This window comes from Rhinopithecus bieti, unplaced genomic scaffold (assembly GCF_001698545.2).
Source record: "Rhinopithecus bieti isolate Rb0 unplaced genomic scaffold, ASM169854v2 scaffold_60, whole genome shotgun sequence".
Lineage (NCBI taxonomy): Eukaryota > Metazoa > Chordata > Mammalia > Primates > Cercopithecidae > Rhinopithecus > Rhinopithecus bieti.
Window position 1 is genome coordinate 356,367 of NW_016803192.1, and position 20,988 is coordinate 377,354.

General features: G+C 36.0%; 1 protein-coding gene across 9 annotated transcripts in view; it reads right to left on the reverse strand.

The window, feature by feature from the left end:
• The window catches only part of RBMS3 (RNA binding motif single stranded interacting protein 3), a 763,768-nt gene that overhangs the window by 140,100 nt on the left and 602,680 nt on the right, over positions 1-20,988 (reverse strand). For all 9 annotated transcript variants that reach the window (XM_017868338.1, XM_017868350.1, XM_017868345.1 and 6 more), the window contains exon 7: positions 13,119-13,225. In XM_017868338.1, the coding sequence (XP_017723827.1) occupies positions 13,119-13,225 (107 nt within the window). The remainder of the gene's footprint in view (positions 1-13,118; positions 13,226-20,988) is intronic.

A 20,988-nucleotide genomic window follows, 5' to 3' on the forward strand; every position in this document is an offset into this window, starting at 1 on the left:
GGTGTCTTATAGTCAATGATGTAGTACCTATACTGTGAAATCCCACCATAATATGGTTAAGTAGGATGAAAAATATACAATGTTGAGATTGCTACTAAGATGAGTCTGTGCGGCTAGACAGAGGAAAGTTCCAGGAATTTGGCTAATTGACCCATATTCTTCCAGGTTCCAGTTATAGTTTGATGTTACCTGGAGGTTGTAAACTGTTGCTTAAACATTGATGGGGATAATTATGAATCTTGTGGCAGGGTGGGATGGCCAGGACACTACCAACAACTCCAGAAATCTCCCAGTTGGTAGGTGCCACATATAGTTGTCTTGATCCATGGAGAATGGGTCAGGAGGCCCAATCAGGGTACATAGATATTTATCATCAACTTTTCCACTTGTAATTGCTGGCTGTAATCTTCCCAGCCTTAAGCCTTTCCTAAATTTCCCACCGCGAACCCTGCCCAAGAACGTAAGTATGTTATACTACTCTATTCCTTGAGAACATAGGCTAGGCAGAGGACTGAAGCTCATCACCAATTACATTAATCCAAACTTACACTATTACAGGGATTTACATGACTTACTTTTTATCCTTAGTGATCATAGGTTAGTAAATCTTGGGCCCAGTACCTTTAAAATAAAACACTTAACTAAATAAGAAAGTTTTCATGCTGAATTACTGAGAATTCAAGTTCTTGTGCCAAAAGAAAGAATTATTTTAAGATTAGAAGGTCCATTAACCTTGAGCTTGCTCTCTAAATTGCAGATAAAGCATATAAAATAAATACAACCATATCTGGTGTACTAAGTACGAAAACCAACTTGCAAATGCTAACATGCATCATAATGGCCAAAAACTCTTTTCAAGATCACGTATGTAAAGAATCTCCTTCAGTTTAAGGTTAAAAAGATCATTTGCAGAACCTGGCAAAGTTGGTAGATATATCTTAATTTTTTTCAAGGTCATCTTAAACAAAAATTGGGACAACTAATTACCAAGCACTGTGATATAAACAAATAAAATAGTGATAAACTATGTAGATGATGCCCTTACCTTGGAAAATGGTCTAAAATGTTCTGAGCCTAGAGAGTATTACCACATTTTCCAAATAATTCTTTAGATATACCATTTTCTAGGAGTTGTGCTTCAGTTTCTCCTCATTTTTATCTCTAGTGGCTTAATTCTATGTCTCCGAAATAACAAGATTCCACTGTTCAGTATTATAAAATTCAATTGCACCCCATATGCCTTCAAAGCTAATAGAAATGTTGTGTTCCCAGACTGCATTGTCAAGTTTTCATATTTATAAGAAGAATGCTGACTGGTGACTGGTCAAATATTTAATGAGCTGGATGCACCATTAAAAGCAGATTCAACTAAAGACAAAGGGGCTATTTTATTGAGTGTGTTTTCTGTCCCTCACTTCTAAGAATGTCCCAAAGCACATACTTTACATTAGCATTAGTAACAACTAGTGACAGCCAAATGCTGTGTAAAAAAAAAAAAAAAAAAGCCATGATCAAGTAGGCTTCATCCCTGGCATGCAGAGTTGGTTCAACATATGAAAATTAAGAAATGCAATTAATCACATAAACAGAACTAAAGACAAAAAACACTTGATTATCTCAAATGATGCAGAAAAGAATTTCAATAAATTTCAACATCCCTTCATCTTAAAAACTCTCATTAAACAAGGTTTTGAAGGAACATAGCTCAAAATAATAAGAGTCATCTATGAAAAACCTATAGTCAACATCATACTGAATGGGCAAAAGCTGGAGGCATTCCTCTTAAAAACCAATACCAGACAAGGATGCCCTATCTCAGCACTTCTATTCAACACGGTATTGGAAGTCCTAGTCAGATCAATCAGGCAAGAGAAATAGATAAAGGGCATTCAAATAGGAAGAGAAGTCAAACTATCCCTGTTTGCAGACAACATGATTCTACATCTAAAAAATCCCATAGTCTTAGCCCAAAACTTCCTTCAGCTGATAGACAACTTCACCAGAGTTTCAGGATACAAAATCAATGTACAAAAATTACTAGCATTCCTATTGCAGGAATTGCAGCCAAGTCGAGAGCCATATCAGGAAGGCAATCCCATTCACGATTGCCACAAAAAGAATAAAATACCTAGAAATACAGCTAACTAGGGAAGTGAAGGATCTCTATGATGGTAAATACAAAACACTGTGCAAATAAATCACAGTAGACACAAACAGAAAAATATCCCATGTTCATGGATAGGAAGACTCAATATCATTAAAATGGTCATACTGCCCAAAGCAATTTCAATGCTATTCCTATCAAGCTACTAATGACATCATTCACAGAAGTAGAAAAAAAAAACTATTTTAAAATTCATATGAAACAAAAAGACAGCCTGAATAGCCAAGGAAATCATAAGCAAGAAGAACAAATTTAGAGACATCACGTTATCTGACTTCAAACTACACTACAGGGCTATAGTAACCAAAACAGCATGATGCTGCTAGAAAAACAGGCACATAGACCAATGGAACAGAATAGAGAGTCCAGAAACAAGCCCAGAAACAAGGTCGCATACCTATGACCATTTGATCTTCAACAAAGCTGACAAAAGCAATGGGGAAGAGACCCCCTATTCAATAAATGGTGTTGGGATAACTGGCTCACTATATGCAGAACATTGAAGCTGGACCCCCTCCCTTACATCATGTATAAAAATAAACTCAAGATGAAGTAAAGACTTGAATGTAAAACCAAAAAATATAAAAACCCTGAAAGATAACCCAGGCAATACCATCATGTACATAGGAATGGGCAAAAATTTAATGACAAAGATATCAAAAGCAATCACAACAAAAGCAAAAATTGACAAATGGGAGCCAACTAAACTTAAGAGCTTCTGCACAGAAAAAAAAAGATCAACAGAGCGAACAGACAACCTACAGAATGGGAGAAAATATTTGCAAACTATGCATCTGACAAAGGTCTAATGTTGAGCATCTATAAAGAACTTAAATTTACAAGAATGAACCAAACAACCCCATTAACAAGTAAGCAAAAGACACGAACAGACAATTTTCAAAAGAATATATACATGTGGCCAATAAGCATATGAAGAAAAGCTCACCATCACTGATCATTAAAGAAATGCAAATCAAAACCACAATGAGGTATCATCTAACACCAGTCAGAATGGCTATTACTAAAAAGTCAAAATATAGCAGATGCTGGTGAGGTTGCAGAGAAAAGGGAACACTTATAAACTGTTGGTGGGAGTGTAAGTTGGTTCAACCATTGTGGAAAGTAGTATTCCTCAAAGAGCTAAAAGTAGAACTACCATTTGACCCAGCAATCCCATTGCTGGGTATATACCCAGAGGAATATAAATCATTCTACCACGAAGACACATGTATGCAAATGTTCATTTTTGCACTATTCACAATAGCAAAGACATGGAATTTACCTAAATGCCCATCAATAACAAATTGGATAAAGAAAATGTGATACATATACACTGTGGAATACTATGTAGTTCAAAAGGAGAATGAGATCTTGTCTTTTGCGGGAACATGGATAGAGGTGGAGGCCATTGTCCTTTGTAAACTTATGCTGGAACAGAAAACCTAATACCAGATAGTCTTACTTACAAGTGGAAGCTAAATGATGAGAATTCATGAACACACAGAAAAGAACAACAGACACTGGGTTCTACTTGAGGTTGGAGGCTGGGAGGAGAGAGAGGAGCAGAAAAAGTTACTATTGGGTACTAGGCTTAATACTTGGGTAGTATTGATGATCTGTACAACAAACCCCTGTGACAGGAGCAAACACAATAACATTTTATAAATTGCATCAATAACATTATTTGTAAGGACACGAAAAATTCAAAACTCTAAAAATTACACAGAAGAATTTAGTAATATCATCCTTCATGTCTCAATTAGGATGTGGAAGCTGAAAGGTCATGTACATTCAGCACTATGGAGATAGTAAATTCGATAAGCCACTAGCTGTGCATTAGAATGCTTCTTCTGTCAAAGGTAAGTGCTATGAACCACAGTGGAAAGTACTTGAACATGAGGAATCCTTCTCATAGCCACCAAGGTTGCATAAGCACCTCTGGTATCCAAAATTTATTGTCATTATTTGCCAGAATAAGTAAGTTAACAATTCATTTATTTCTCTGTGAAAATATTGACCATTTAACAGTTCTCAATTGTAGCTCAATCTTTGTTGATTTCTAGCAATAATTCATGTTTTTGTTTTACTTTTCTTTTTTCTTCTTCTTTTATCCTTTTATCCAAGCCATTCTCTTCCTGCTAGCTCTTTTGGTTTTTATGATTACATGACCTTCAAAGGAAAATTGGCTAGAAACTTGAAAACCACATAACTTTCCAGTACTAAATAATGCTTTATGATTTGGAATGTGATCTTACAAAAATATTAATATAATGTGGGTCAAAGTTAAAATATATTATTTTCTACCTGTTTTTTAAAATTTGTTTTATAATCTAAGTAAAAGTATAATTGACAGAATATATTGGTAGTCTGTGTGTGTGGTGTGTGTGCGTGTTGGCGCCCGTTCGTGTGTTGCTGTGGGCTGTGTGCGTGGCATGTGCCCGTGCGTGTGTGAGTGTCTGTGTGTGTGTGGGTGTGTCTAAGAAAAGACTAATGACAGAATATATTGTGGTAGCACATTTTTTTTTCAAAATAAATGTATCATTAAAAAAATTCCTGTTCAGAAAATAAACTGACATGCCATTTAACTGAAAATCAAGGAATTAAAGCATACTAGTCATAGAAACTCCTAGCAAAGCTGGTTTTGAGATTTAAAAACTTTGAGTTGTGATGATATTGTAATAGTTAAAATAAGTTACTATATAAGCACTTATCATTTGCCAGGCACTGTGTTTTATCTTCGTTACCTCTATGAATCCTTCTGGTCACTAAATATGCACTTTGAACCATTCTCAGTCTGCTGGCAAGGAATCGGAAACTCAAGGACTTTGAAAAACCTGCCCAGCATTGTCATAGTATTGTTACTCAGCTCAGAGGTTGTGGATTTGTGACTGGATTTGAGAGCGTGCTCTCTTAATCACTGTAGTGCCTAGATAATTGTGAAGATAAGCACACAATACTGAGCACATCACAGATGGTGACACACTCAGTTCCTTAAAATTCATAAAGAATAATTTTTCTCAATGAGTCTATCAGACTACTCAGCATTCGTGAACCCTTCACACCCCAAGGCTCCAGCTCCTTCTCTAACTATCATTCTCTCTGTGTCACTCAGCACCCTGGGACATAGAGGCCTCTACTGGCCCAGTGACAAGGTGAAGCTTTTCAACATTAGGAAACATTTCCTGTTTGTAAATGCACATACAGCAATTTCTTAGTTACCCACCCTGAAAATCAGACAAAGAATCAGTTCATATTTAGTAACAAGAGGAATATACACTGATGTTCTTGTGTCTGCTACTATAGTTCTTGTTATTTTTATTATTACTTTGACTTTCATTTTCTTTTACAGTTGCATAGATATGAAGCCATTTACTGCTAATGATTTCATTCCTACAGCACTAAATTATATTGTACTCCACTTTTAATCTCCTACTCTGCAGACAGAGAAGATCTTTGCCATTTTAAGCTCCAAGGGAGAAGGGAATCTGTCTGTCCTACACCACGTCCATATTACCAGACCTATGCCTCCCACATAACGGACACTCAATAAGTCCTTATTGATGACTGAATACTTTTTGCATAAGTTGCTTCTTCTTTAATATTGTCTTTAAAACAAACTCTTTCAAATATAATTCTTCTCTTAAAAAGAATATTTCTGTAAAAAGTAGTCATACATGGCTGGGCATGGTGGCTCATGCCTATAATACCAGCACTTTGGGAGGTTGAGGCAAGCAGATCACCTGAGGTCAGGAGTTCGAGACCAGCCTGGTCAACATGGCAAAACCCTGTCTCTACTAAAAGTACAAAAATTAGCCGGGCATGGTGGCGGGCACCTGTAATCCCAGCTACTCAGGAGGGTAAGGCTGGGGAATTGCTTGAACCCAGGAGGCAGAGGTTGCAGTAAGCTGAGATTGTGCCACTGTACCCCAGCCTAGGCGACCAGAGTGAGACTCCATCTCAAAAGAAAAAAAAAAAAACAGTAGTCATACACTAAGAAAGTAAGAAAGCAAATAGGAAACCCAAGGGTATTAAAAGGGCTCTCACTGAGAATGTGCATTTGCAATGTGCATTTCCATTGTGCATTCAGGGCAGGGGTTTCCTCATGCCTATTGACGTGCACATCCTCACACACTGTCAGTGCATAACGCAAATTATTACTCAATAAGGGAACAAATGCCTGTGATAACAATGATACCGATGACAATGATGGTGATAAAGACATGGTTGTAATTCACAATTGTGATACCAAATCTGTAAGTATTCACTATCCTTCAAAAAACAAACAGAACTAGAATGTATCCCTCAAGGAATGTTTACTCATCTAGAATTTAAATATGAGATATAACTGTTGTATCATTTATATGGCTATCTGCCTACTTAGAAATCTAAAAAGACATCTTTGTTTTAATCACAAATGATTTTAGTCAGAATAAATAATTACACCTAAAGCATTGAGGCACAATGGGGAGGAAAGTGAGTGTTTGGAATCAAGTTTTCTCAACTTGGCCTGCATTTGGCTATGGACTCAAAACAGCCTGACAATCGCATTCTCCCATGTGACCTTTGCAGGCCTTTATTCACTTACTGGCAATGAAGAGAATTTTTATTAACAGTAGGTCTGAATGGGTAAGAGTTATAAAACTTTACAGCACAGGGGAAGTTTTCATTCATCACTGTAAAGAAGTTGATATCAACTCTGAAAATAGACAACATATTATCTGGGTTATAGATCATAACAAATCACTTAGTGTAAGCTGGCTGCGATGAAACTGATAACAGCTTTCAGCTCACTAGTAGCAGATTTTGTGAGTGCATTAACGGGACCTACTAATTTAAGGAACTTAAACTACTCTATGTCAGAATATTATAGCCCTTAAAAGTTTTCAAACTAACATTTCCAGGCAGGCTCACAAGCACTGAACTATCCCATGTGGTGACATTCACATCTAGTTTGAGTGAATGGTGCCCTTAATATTGTGCAATGCACATCCTGTACTCCTGTACCCAGAAGACTGTGATTTGGAGAAATAAAAATGCATTTAAATAAAATATCTTTAAGAATTACTATATCATTACTATATCATCATACCTAACCTAAAACTTACTCTTTAATTAGAAATAGGTAAAAAATTCTAGTTTTTTTTTTTTTTTTTTTTTGAGATGTTGTCTCGCTCTGTCACCCAGGCTGGAGTGCAGTGGCGCTATCTCGGCTCACTGCAAGCTTCTCCCGGGTTCACGCCATTCTCTTGCCTCAGCCTTCTGAGTAGATGGGACTACAGGCGCCCACCACCACGCCTGGCTAATTTTTTGTATTTTTCGTAGAGTCGGGGTTTCACCATGTTAGCCAGAAAGGTCTCGATCTCCTGACCAGGTGATCCGCCTGCGTCGGCCTCCCGAAGTGCTGGGATTACAGGCGTGAGCCACCATGCCTGGCCAAGAATTCCAAATCTTAATATTCCTAGAATGCATCTCCAGAAATCTTATGTAATTTTCTCTTCAACATAACCTGTAAATTATTTCTGGGAACGTGAGTGTTGATTGTTAACAAGATCACATTAGTTCCACTAGTTCATTTTCATGTTGAGGCTATGAAAATGATCTTGTTAAATATTTCTATAGTAAGGAAAAAATCTCTTCAGAGCATCAGATGGAGAGAAAATGTTTAGTATTAGTCATTGCTTTTAAACTGACTCCAGCAAAGAACTGTAAACAAGATAAAGGAAAGAAATGTCACTTTATTGATTTTTGTTTTTATCATAACACATTGGCATTTTTTCACTAGACATCTGAGTACTTTATTGGGTTACTTCTTGTTCAATTTCCATGTCTCTTGTTTGTGTCCACAGCCAAAACATCATTTCTGGGAAGTACAATTCCCAAAGCAATTGCTGTCAGTGGTATTTACTAACTCAATTAATAGAGCTTGGGAAGATTTTGTGAAAGCTAGATCAGAGTTTTCGAGCCAGTGTGAAGTGGTTGGTTGATATTTGCCCTACTTACGGATAAAACCCCAACATAAAAATTTGGTGAAACAGCACCATATTCTGGAATTTGAAACTTAGCATTTATCTACATTTGAAAATTCTTCTTCTTCTTTTTTTTTTTTTTTTTTTTTTTTGAGGCGGAGTCTCGCTCTGTCGCCCGGGCTGCAGTGCAGTGGCCAGATCTCAGCTCACTGCAAGCTCCGCCTCCCGGGTTTACGCCATTCTCCTGCCTCAGCCTCCCGAGTAGCTGGGACTACAGGCGCCCGCCACCTCGCCCGGCTAGTTTTTTTGTATTTTTAGTAGAGACGGGGTTTCACCGTGTTAGCCAGGATGGTCTCGATCTCCTGACCTCGTGATCCGCCCGTCTCGGCCTCCCAAAGTGCTGGGCTTACAGGCTTGAGCCACCGCGCCCGGCCCATTTGAAAATTCTTAAGGAAACCCAAAGACTACATACAACCAAAGTTAACATAAAGCATTTTTTAAAATTTAAGTGTCTCTCATCATAGTGTAAAAATATCCATTCTTTGATTTAATCCAATCATCTTTACAACATAGTTCAATAAAGGTTGCAAAAACAGGCATATCACAAGTTCACATGTGTGTCTGTTTATGTGTTGTAATGGTATATTGGTAGTGGTTGAATAAGTGAATGAATCAATGAATGCATGAGTAAATGTCTATTTTAGTTTACAATTATCTTTACTGGGGCACTAAGTTACCATCAATCAAATTTTGATCTGACCATCTAGAAAATTCTGCAGCTATTTGCTTTTGGATCAACTGTTATTATTTGTGGTATAAAGTACAATTTGGTGACTTTTTGGTAGTCATTGGAAAAGTCTTCTTTGGGAGCACAGAAAAAAGCAACAGGAGTTCCTGATGTAATTTTGAACTGAATTGAAACATTCCTGATTCCACACCGCTCCACCAATCATTTGGGAGAGCACAAACATGGTTGATGCAGACAGTATTTTGCCTAAAGTAAGACAGAGCCTCAGATGTATAGAATATCTGGCCAACACAATGTTATCAAGGGCCATCAGGGACACTGTGATGATTAAGTTAGATTACTTCTGAGATAGGGATGACATTAAACATATTTTACTACCAATACGTCATAAACACTGGCCAATCAGAATTTAAATGCACGAGTAGGATTTAGGAGAATTCCTGCTGTGCCAGCCAGCACCCCATTTTTGCTGGATCATGATGCTCCTGGAGGAGGCACTGGGGAGGAAGGGGAAGTGGAGTTGCACTGATGGCCTAGGGGCAGTGTCTATTTACCAAATGAGAAGATATATTTTAATGTGCCAACAAGTTGCATGGCCCTTCTAGTATATGGAAGTTGAAAATCAGTCCTGCCCTTGGCTTCAGCTTTTTTAGGACGGTGGTTCTCAAAGGGTGGCCTAAAGACACCAAGAATTCCTTAGATCATCTTAGGAGATCTATAGGGTTCTCCCTTTTTAAATTACTTATCTAGATGAAGGTAGATTTTTCTCTATATGTTTAAAGCAAGACAGTGTATAGCAAAAGAGAGAATGCTGAAGTACATGCACAAATCTGGCCATTTTTTACTGAGTCAGACATTAAGTGATTTGTAAAAATATAAAAGTGTACCACTTTTCTCAAAAAATTGCCTTTGTTTTAAAAAAGTATACTTTAATAACATATACTATTTTTATCAGCACAAGATGAGTTAATTTGTTATTATTTATTTTGTTGTAAGTAATAATTTTTTTAAGAGTGTAAAGGGATCCAGAGACCAAGAGTTTCAGAACTGCTACTTAAGGAAACAAAACAATAAGAACTGTAGAACACCAAGGAGAAAGAGCCTAATAGCCCCATTCCCTCGATCATTTCAGTCAGAGTTCCAACTGTCTCTTGAAAGATTCGTTAATAATTTAAAATATCCTTGTGTTTTCACTTATGCAGAACATGGCCACTAGCATATATTTATATTTCAAAATCTTGCTAATTTATACTAATTTCTGTGTATAAAGTTTTCTGTATTAGATTTTTTTATAAAGAAATGCATTTAGCCAAACTTTGCTAATACATTTTTTTATCAAAATGCCATGAAAAAACAGCTTTAAACAATAAATTAAAATTTTAATTAGTCTATTCATTGGCATGCTTATGGTACTTCTAAAATGCTTGTAATCTATTGGTTTTTGTATCCTAAGAATTTCATCAGAAATCCCTTTCACATGACCATTTTTACTTGTCTTTTAGGAGAGAGGAAAAGTAAACATTAACCTCAGTCTGTGCTATTATCTTCAATTCCACAGCAGCATAATCTAAACTACCATCTTTCTTTTTATCTAAGACAAGGATTGAAAGGTGTACCATTGTTTCACATATCAAAACAAACAAACAAGCAAAAACAAACACCCCAAATGATCTCTTTATAAGGTTGGTATGCCAACCTTAGTATAATGGTAAATGAAAACAAAACTACCCATTAAAAACAGACACCAAAGAAAGTTATTTGTCTCAATCATGACACTGAATGAAGGAAGGGGTTAAAAAAATCCCCCTTTAAGAATCTGACCCAGATCCTGGCTTTGGTTGGTGTTTGTATTTATGAAACCAGTGTGGTCAAAGACCTTAACCAGAGAATGTAGGTAGTGCCCCCAAGTGACTAACAAGAGCAAATGCATATTATCTTGTAAAATGCCACTTAGTATAAGAGAACCAATTTCAGAAGCTTTAAAGTGTGGAAAACAACAACAAAGACATATGTCTTAGGATCAAATACATTAACCAGAATTTCCTGGCATATAAAATTAATTAAATATTGCTTATATAGGATTAATGTGTATCATGACATACTTTATCAACATGCTAATATACTTTAGCAAGTAAAATGCAAGGGGGAAATGGAAGTAAAAAATATATAAAATGACGGACACACAGTTATCCAACATCCTTTGGGTATCTACTTCTAAGACCACAATCAAAGTGTACAAATTAATATGTGCATCCCCAAACCAAGAAATTTGATAAGCATATTTCTAGGGCATGCTATTTCTCTGCCTATTTTCTCTTAATGTGTATATATATTTGAAATATATTTTATTGGTCATAGATAAATTATATTACAGTCCCTTGATTTTCAAAGATCAACAGGAAAATTTACAGCTCTTAAAAATCAACTTTTGAAAACAAAGATTAGGAATATACCTTTAAAACCTATGTTTAAATTATAAGGCGCTCTGGGTCCTAAACTTAACTCCACAATGCTTCCACACCATAGTATATATAGCATTTATCATGCTTTGAAGCAAAGTCTTAGATTCTATATACAGTAGCCAGGTAGCAGCTGTAACTCTCTACATTTTGTCTTTACTGATTCCATTTTCAAGGAATGTACACTGAGGTGAAGTGTCTTGCTGCAATTGCCATCTATTGTATGAAGGTGATATTATAGTTCCTTAAGGAGACAGAAACTGAAGCTTCTGTCATAAATGCCAAGTTGCTCATTGAGTCTTGGGGCTTTATGATGATAATGTGTGACCCAAAGATATCTCTAATCAGCAGGTGTTTTATCCAACCCAATTTTAAAATGTCAAATGAGTCTTTCTAGATTATGGCTGTTTGGTAGGGGACAGGTGATAATGAGTGCTATCAGGCATCAGTTGTCTTCTGGGGCCAATAGGGTTATCTGCTGATGCACTGGACTGCATGCTGAAAACACATGGATCACTCCCTCCACCTCCTTTTTAGAACATAATATCCACTGCCTTTCTAAAGTTGAGCATATTAAAACTCTTGTCTTTTTTTTTTTTTATTAGCTTTTGAGGCCCAATGATGCTTCTGTTTTTCATGTCTTAATGTAATGAGTTACAGTTTACATAGTACTTGAACACAACTATAACCTTCAAGAGGGGTTTTGAGACCTGCATGGAAACACTCAAAACAAAAAATGGTCTTAGAAACAGAAACTGAAAAAAGGCTAAAGGATTTGCTGAGAAAAAGTCCAGCTTCCTTTCTTTCTTATCACTGTTCTGTCAGTATTCAAAGTATAAAATGCTGCATCAAGTACAATGCTTCTTAAATGACAAATGGATGAAGTAGGTGCTTTGAATGAAATACTAAATAAAGCTCTTCTGTTGAAATTATGGCCTTGATACAAAATGGCATTTATTCAAGTCATTCAAACAACTCTATTCCATTTCACAAATAATGAAAAGACCTCATGGAAGCTCAGGAGCCTTTTCCTTGTCTTCTTAAAAAAAAGTAACAAAAAGAACACATTCCTAAGTGGCCCTGGATCCATAAGCTGGCTTATCTACCAATTTGTATTGAGGGTAAATGGATAGTGAGCTGTTCAGTACTTCTCCTTCTCCTTGTTGTGAAAAGCAAAATGCTGTATGTATCAACTTTTCTTCCTCCTTTTTGACCAATAGACAATATCTTATTATATATTTATACACACACACACACACATATATGTGTACCTATATATATGTATAACAGATATCAAAACATTTATGAACATATGGGAATATGCATAAATATACATACATGTGCAAGTAAATCATCTCAATAGCAGGATGAAAAACAACCAAATTTTACTTGCCTGTTTCAAAACACAAACATTCAACTCTCCCTACTGATTTCACTGAAAATATTTTGTTAAGTAATTATACCCTCATTTTATAGCTATTATAGAGATAGAAATAAATTCTTTGTAGATAAGTATTTCAGTGAGTTCCTTTCCGGTTCAAGTTTGGTTAAAGACAGAAGACTTGCTATCGTGCAGAACTGAGGTTAATTTTGCAGTCCTCTACTCCTTCTCAATAATTTCATCTAGAACACATTAACATGAGGCTGCTCACTTGCCCCTTTGAAGACATTGAGTATTCCATGGGACCCAGTTTCATCATGGCACCATACGTCTGCCTTGCCACCTTCTGAGGGATATCTACTGCCAAATTTCAGAACAAATGTTGTCAGTTAGGACTCACCTCTCCTTCCCTGGGCCAAGGCCTCCCATTCTGGGTATATTTGCTTTGATTCTGTCGCTTCTTTTGTCCTCCATCAGCAAATTTGCACAGCAAAGGCTCACTGGGGGCTGGGAAGATAAGAAACCAATTCTACATTAACAAGTCCCCCTTAAAAAATAAGTGATTACGTGAGTCACAGTAGTGCTTTGTAATGAATATCGTTTGAAATAACATCTTGCCTCTGAAGAGATATTTGGCCCCCTTTTAGTCTCAGCTCTGTTTTGGCCGCTGTTCTAACTAACTGGGCTTCAAAAAAGTACTGGCAGATCATAAAAGAATAGAACAAATATTGTTGAAAAAATAATCAGTTGAAGCAGAATGTGAAATTTGCTTTAGAAGTAAAGAGGCAAGCACCGACCCTTCCAGTAATGTCAGAAACATGTTCATAATCGGTATTGATATGTGGATAAATATTTCTTCCTCAAAGCAACCGTGTTTGCACTGTAGAAACTGAAGCATTCAATTTTGGAAAGAGATGATTAGGAGCTTCTTTCTCAAAAGGGAGACATTTTGCTAACCGCAATCAAATTAGCTTTTTAAAAATTAGTCCTCTGTAATTTCTAAATGGCTAGAAGCTGATGCTCCACCCAACCCTCTTCACTCCAATTTTCCAGTAAAATCTAATCAGAATCCCGGAGAGAACAATTATTAGACTGTTAAGTGAATCCGCATGATAAAAATATAGCCAAAGGATATGGCTTGTGAGTCCCGGATTGCTAGAGGTGGTCCTACATGACTCAGGTAAATGTATTTCCCAAGAGAAAGTGACCAAAACTGATGTCTGAACTCCTCTTCCAACAATTACATTGGAAAATGACAATCTTTTAAAACCCAACAGGGCAAAATTATTCTTTGAGAACTGATGTTCTCCTTCACATCCCTGCTTGACTGGAAAATTGCTGCTTGTTATCACAATAAATATATTTTTAAATGAATGAATAAAATGAAAGCCAAAGTGGCCTGACAAACTTGGTTAATATATCAATGTGGCTGGGAAGGCTAATTTCTTAAATCTGTTTGAATTAACCAGATATTAATTTGTCAGTTTATAGTCTGAAAACCAAAATGACCACCCTGCACAACTGTTACTTGTTAGGAAAAGTGTGTTTTACTAAAGATTAGTTATACTAAAGGCCCTAATTCTTGACCAATCCCTGTGTCCTTGCCTTTTGCTGTATAATATTGTGGAGCCCTCTCACTCTGACTCTAGGTCTGATCCCATGTGATTGCTTTGGTCAGTGAGATGTTAGCAAATGAGATATGAGCAGAAGCTTGAAATGGATTTAAGTTTTGGGAGTTGCTTCTTTTGCTCCTCTGCATGGCTATGTGAATACGCCCAGGTTAGCCTGCTGGAGGATGACATGCGAATAAAGATGTGTCATCCTTAACATCCTAACATTCCAGCCAAGGCCATACTAGATCATCCAATGCCAGCCACCACCCAGACATGTGAACCCGTACATCCAAGATCGGTAGTGGTACAGAGTTAACTTGCAGTTAACAACAGAAAAAAATATATAAGCCCAGATGATATAAATTGAGCCCACCACACAAACGTGTAAGCTAAAGAAATCTTTATTGTTTCATGCCACTAAGATGTTATAATTGATATGTGGCATTATTGTCTTGTTAGATAACTGGCACAGCTTCCCCAACATCCCTTTTACCCCATTCCCACCCCAGCTAGATTGCTTGCACTTAACTTACCTGGTAAAGTTAAACATTTTTAAGGAATTAATGAGAATTCTAAAATTGTTTCCAAAATCAACAGAGGAAAAAGAGTACAATCAAACAGGTACCTACAAATAAATATTTGAAAATCATTTGGTTCTAAGGGACAGTCATATTTTGTCAAATCCTTTTTAGCTCATTCTTTATTAGCAGCAACTCTGTTTATCAGTACTGGAGGAAATGGCTCAAAGAGACAGGGGTCACCGCTGCCCAAGAGAAATAAAAAACAAAATGTCATTCCTGCCGTATACAGAGCACACAGTTCTGTATAGAGAGAGCACTCAATAAATATCATTGCCTCACTGAACACAAGTGGTTTTTCAGTGACTGCTCTGATGAGCCTCTGACTTCAGTGACTTGGGTGAAGCCAGGAAAATCACACGACAGAAAGACTGCATCATGGAATGTCTGTAGATAGTCACTGCCTTTATGTTAGAAGTACTGTAAATTCTGATTCCTGATTATTTATGTTAGAAGTACTGTAAATTCTGAGTCCAGATGAAAAACCTAAATGCTGCTAAATGCAGTCATTGCATCCCAATATTCTCTGAGTAATGTAATTTCCTGTGAGATTTCAAAACTATATATTTATATCACATGTAAAATCCTCCTCCTCTATAGAATATTTTCTCTCTTGCCATTTTAAAGATTCAGGTACATATAGCTATTAAAATGGGATAGTCATGGTAACATATGAGTTCATCACTGTCAGTGGTACAAATTTCTCACAAAAGGTAAATCTAGAAGCACCTTACATTTCTTGCTGTAAAGAAACTGGTTCCAGTTTCTTGCGAGGAGGGATGGCAGCTTTGTGTGCCTCTGTTACGTAAGAAATTTTCCTAACAACTACATTCACAGACACACACATAACACCCACAGGCAAGTTTTTTTGTTTGTTTGTTTTTAACAGCTTTATTGAGTCAACTGACATAAAATAAACTGTACATATTCCCAGTATACAATTTGTCAGTGTTGATATATGCATATGCCTATGTGACCATCATCATTGTCAAGAAAATGAACATATACATCACCCTTAATAGTCAGAAGCTTCTTTCTACTCAAATATAGTCTTTTTATTTTAACCAAGGAATGTTATCCAATCAGAGGACTTTTTTTTTTTTTTTTAGTATTTGGTGTTAATAATAGACTAAAGTTTATCAAGCACTTCCATTTTATATAGATCATTCATTTAATCTTCACTACAACTCTATGAGGCAACTAATATTTTTCTCTATTTTATCAGTGAAGGAACTGATATTCAGAATGGTTTAGTGGCTTGTGGCAGGTCACACACCTGGGATTTAAACCTAAGTAGCAGCTAAACCACTAAGTGCAGTTGTACCAATACTGAATTAGAAATCAGGCTTTATCTGCCAAGTATCATCCTTGAGGAAAAAAATATCTTGTTATACCTATTTGCACTGTGTCCAAATAAGCAGAATTGGCCCATACATAAGAACTTTTGTGTCCAGATTTATTTTTAAGTCCTACAGTCCATGCATGATGGGTCATCAGTGACCCAATATGACATGAGATCGAATTTGATTGTCCTCTTGGATGTCTAATTCATAGGTGAGGAGCATGTTTTCACTCCCTTCCTTGGTCCCATTACCAGTTTTCCCTTAATATCATAATGCTTCTGTTAACATCAGATTTCTATTTAAAAAGAGACTAACTTGCTTATTTTGTTCTTAAAACCTTCCCTGATAATTTCCAGATTTTTATTCTGCCTTAAGACTATAAGAACACATTGAACAGTGGCTACAGAAAATTCTGGGTTTCCTTTCCAAGTTGTAAATGGTAATCAAGTTTTTTTAAGTTTTACCTTTTATACATCTTTGGGTAATGTTTTCTTATGAAACGTATTTCTACTCTCTGAATCAGGGTTGTTTATTGTCCCCTAATAATGGTTCTTATAAGGTTTATAGGATGGTCCCTGGTTCTAATAGTCTAGAATATGACTTCTCTTTAGGTAGTTTCTATAGGATCATGTTTCCATAGGCTTTATCACATACTTTGGGGGCACTTAATTGTTAAGGGTACCAGCTTCCTGGGTTTGAAGTCTGGCTCCCTTACTTACTAGCTACAAGATACTAGGCGCATTTCCTTCCTTCCTTCCTTCCTTCCTTCCTTCCTTCCTTCCTTCCTTCCTTCCTTCCTTCCTTCCTTCCTTCCTTCCTTCCTTCCTTCCTCTCTCTCTCTCTCTCTCTTCTTTTCTTTCCTTCCTTCCTTCCTTCCTTCCTTCCTTCCTTCCTTCCTTCTTTCCTTCCTTCCTTCCTTTCTCTTTCTTTCCTTTCCTTTCCTTTCCTTTCCTTTCCTTTCCTTTCCTTTCCTTTCCTTTCCTTTCCTTCTCTCTTTCCTTCTCTCTTTCCTTCTCTCTTTCTCTCTTTCTCTCTCTCTTTCTCTCTCTTTCTCTCTCTCTTTCTCTCTCTCTCTCTTTCTTTCTTTCTTTCTTTCTTTTTCTTTCTTTCTTTCTCTTTTTTCTCCTTCTTTCCCTTCCTTCCTTCCTACCTTCCTTTTACATTTCTGTGACTCATTTTTCTTATGTATAAAATGGAGAAAATAATGTTAAATACTTCATAGAGCTGTTGTGAAAGTTTTTTAAAAGAATATTGTATCTAAATAAATACTGAATCCATTTGCTGCAAAGATTATTATTGATTCGAATCTCTGTCAGCCACTTCCCAGTTATCAACTGTGAAACCTGGTCACGTGTCAGTGTCAGAGAGTTTGGAACATTTAAGCTTTATTTTCATCAGCTCTGTTCCATTTTAACTCCATAAAGGCTTCGTCAACATACAGAACTTGCAACTATCTTCAACAACAACTGAAAGATGTGTTCATGGAAAAGATCTGTGTTTCTAAAATGGTTCCTGTTTGGATAGCTTGTCATTGGGTCATCTGGTCACCACAGCACTAGGTCCCTTTCCTGAGTCATTGCCAGAAGTTGGCTTTCGTTATCTCCTGGGTATGATGCATGTTATGTTATTATTATCTGTGTTAACCTCCATTTGCCTATGATGAATGATCCCTGTTCCTTTGCTGTTGTTTCTGATCATTAGTACTATTACTATTATTTCGCCACTCAATTGCAAAAGTTCTATTGGCAGTTTAAATCCATCAGGGTTGTATTTCACTACTAGAAAAACTATTGAGCCATCTACATAGTAATAGATTTCACTGGGGTTTCCCTTTTCCAGATCCCATGTTAAAATGTTAAATAATTACTGTTGCTAAAGCTAAGTTCCAGAAAATCTTTCCTCATTAAAAGAGACCATCTCTACCTTTCATTATCTCTCCCTAAAACAATTACCTACATATAATTACATACCTATAATTACATATCCAAAAAGGCAGGTCTTTCGCAATTCCCTTATTTAAACACTTGTATTAAATAAATAAAATAAAATGCTCTAAATGAGTTATTTACACCAATATATATTCTACAGACTGGCATAAAAAAATTTAGCAGAGGCCTCCCTTAAACAAATATTACCAAATAACAATGCTCTAGATTGCCAAGGATCAAATATATAAAGAGTATGAGATTCTGGATTTTAAGCCTACCTTATAATTTTCCCTTCTTGTAAAGAGACCTTTCAAATAATTATTTTTGACACTAAGAGAAAATTTAAGTCATACGGTGAGATTTTCTTAGCTTTCAACTAAGATCTCTTTGTGAACTGTCTTCATAAATTTTACATTTTTTTAAAGTTCTCAAATATTAGCCACTCTGATACTTGGGGATCTGCATAAGCGTTAGGCTATGAATATTGATAATGATGTATTTATATTTACTGACATTGCTAAGTTAAAACATCTGATTGTATTAATTTTAAGATGATTATATACTGTTAATTTTAAGATGATTATAATGGAAGACAGAAACAGCCACAATGTTTTACTAGATACATTTAAAAAAAACTCCAGAAATACATTTTCAAATGTGCTATTTCAAAAACAATGAATATATTTCCATATTATCCTTAAATTTCAGGAGTCAAATTCAGATTAATTTCCAAAACAGAAATATTTCATTGAGAGTGGCAGAGAAAACATTAGTAGAATAGGTGAACTAAAATTCACATAATCGTCTAGTTCTTAGGTAATTCCTAAATATCTTTAAGATAAAATCCAAATTCCTTCATTAGAAAATAAGAATTTTCCCCTGCATCATATCTTTATTAGTATCCTTCCATCCCTGAATAGTTTACACTTCTGTCACTTCCTTTTTTTTTGAGACAGAGTCTTGCTCTGTCAACCAGGCTGGAGTGCAGTGGCTTGATCTTGGATCTCAGTTCACTGCAACCTGCGCCTCCCAGGTTCAAGTTATTTTCCTGCCTCAGCCTCCTGAGTAGCTGGGACTCAGCTACACACTACTACACATGCCACCACACAGCTAATTTCACTCTCATCACTTCTAAGTGCAGTTCTTTTCCTGTCTGGAATTTCTTTTCCCAACTGCCCCCACCACACATGCACACACACATCCCTCCATCTGGCAAACAACAAGGAAGCCCTCTTTGACTCCCAGCTCAGAGTGATATTATCTAGTGTGTGTATGGCCAACTTTCACAGGTTGAATGCTGTTTCTCTTTGTGTTAAATAAATCTTTTGACAGGATTAATTTATTTCCAGGTCGGAGGGTAGAAAGTGATCATAGGAGAGGTTGGAGTGAAGTTTGCCATGTCTGTGTTATGTGTGCAATGTGTGTGTGTGTGTGTGTACACTGTTAACACCATTTTGTACTTAGTTATAGATAATACATGAAAGTGATGTTACTCACAGTAAGGTCAATGAACCCAGAAGCAATGGAATTATCACCTGGGAGCTTGTTAGCAACATAGACTCTTGGGCCCCTTTCTAGACCAACTATATCAAAATCTGTATTTTAACCAGATCCCCAGGTGATTTCTGTGTATGTTAAGATTTGAGAAGAACTGTTTTGGTTATGACTGGCTCCATAACTGAAAGAGGAATGCATGTTAAATGTTAAGCATGAAATGCTCTGAATAATTAGAAACTTCAGTAGCACAGAAATATTATATTGCTTACAATTTCCTTATTGCAGGATTATGGTGCCAATTACTTTCGTTTAGTCTCTTTTAACAGTAGTTAAAATAGAGACTAAATGAAGAAGAGGCCTTTGTGGAAGTGGGATGCCATTAAAAGCCACAGACTTTAATGTTCTAGAAGACATTATGGTCTATCATGCAAATGGGGAGTATTTAAAATATAATTATAACAATGCACGGCAATAAAGTTGCACACCAATTATGAAGGAGTAATTACTGTTTGCTTGCTTAGTGGAGTATTTCTAGTCTTCCAAACTTTGTATTAAACATGCAACATACAATGCGTAAACTGATGTAATGATCGGATGGCTTATAGGATTTGGTGTTTTAAGCAAGCAAACAAAACAATGACAAAGATTTTGCCTATCAAAATTAAGGTATGATAATTTATTTTGATTTTCTGTTTACAATTTAAAATACATGCAGTTTGATAAGTCACTAAAATGTTCTTTAATATGCTATTGATGAGAAGATATTGACATCTAAGATATCAACAGCAGAATTCCTACCTTCCTTAGAGAAGTTGAACATTTTAATTTTAACAATCAATTTATTTAAGCTATTCTAGTATTTGTATTGGACTGTGGTCATGGTTTTAAATATTTCTTTATTACTATAACATTACTGGTCTGGTACTTTAACTATTAAATTTAAATATTCCTCATTTCAGATAGGTTACCAATCTTACTTCAGGAAAAAATAAGAGTGGGAGAAGCTGGGTGGGAAAGAAAAGCTAATGAAAACAGATACAGTTTATTCAAGGTGAGTTTATATAATCTTAGTATAATAGCAGACAAAATAAAGGACTTTAAAAAAGAATCTCAATAATTAAATGTTAAAATGTTATAAATGTTTGATCCAGGAGACACCTTTAAGAAAAAATTGTGAGGTTGTAAATTATATCTCAATTAAAAAAATGAAACAAATGATCACAAGGTCAGGAGATCGAGACCATCCTGGCTAACACTGTGAAACCCCGTCTCCACTAAAAATGTACATTAAAAAAAAAAAAAAAAAAAAAA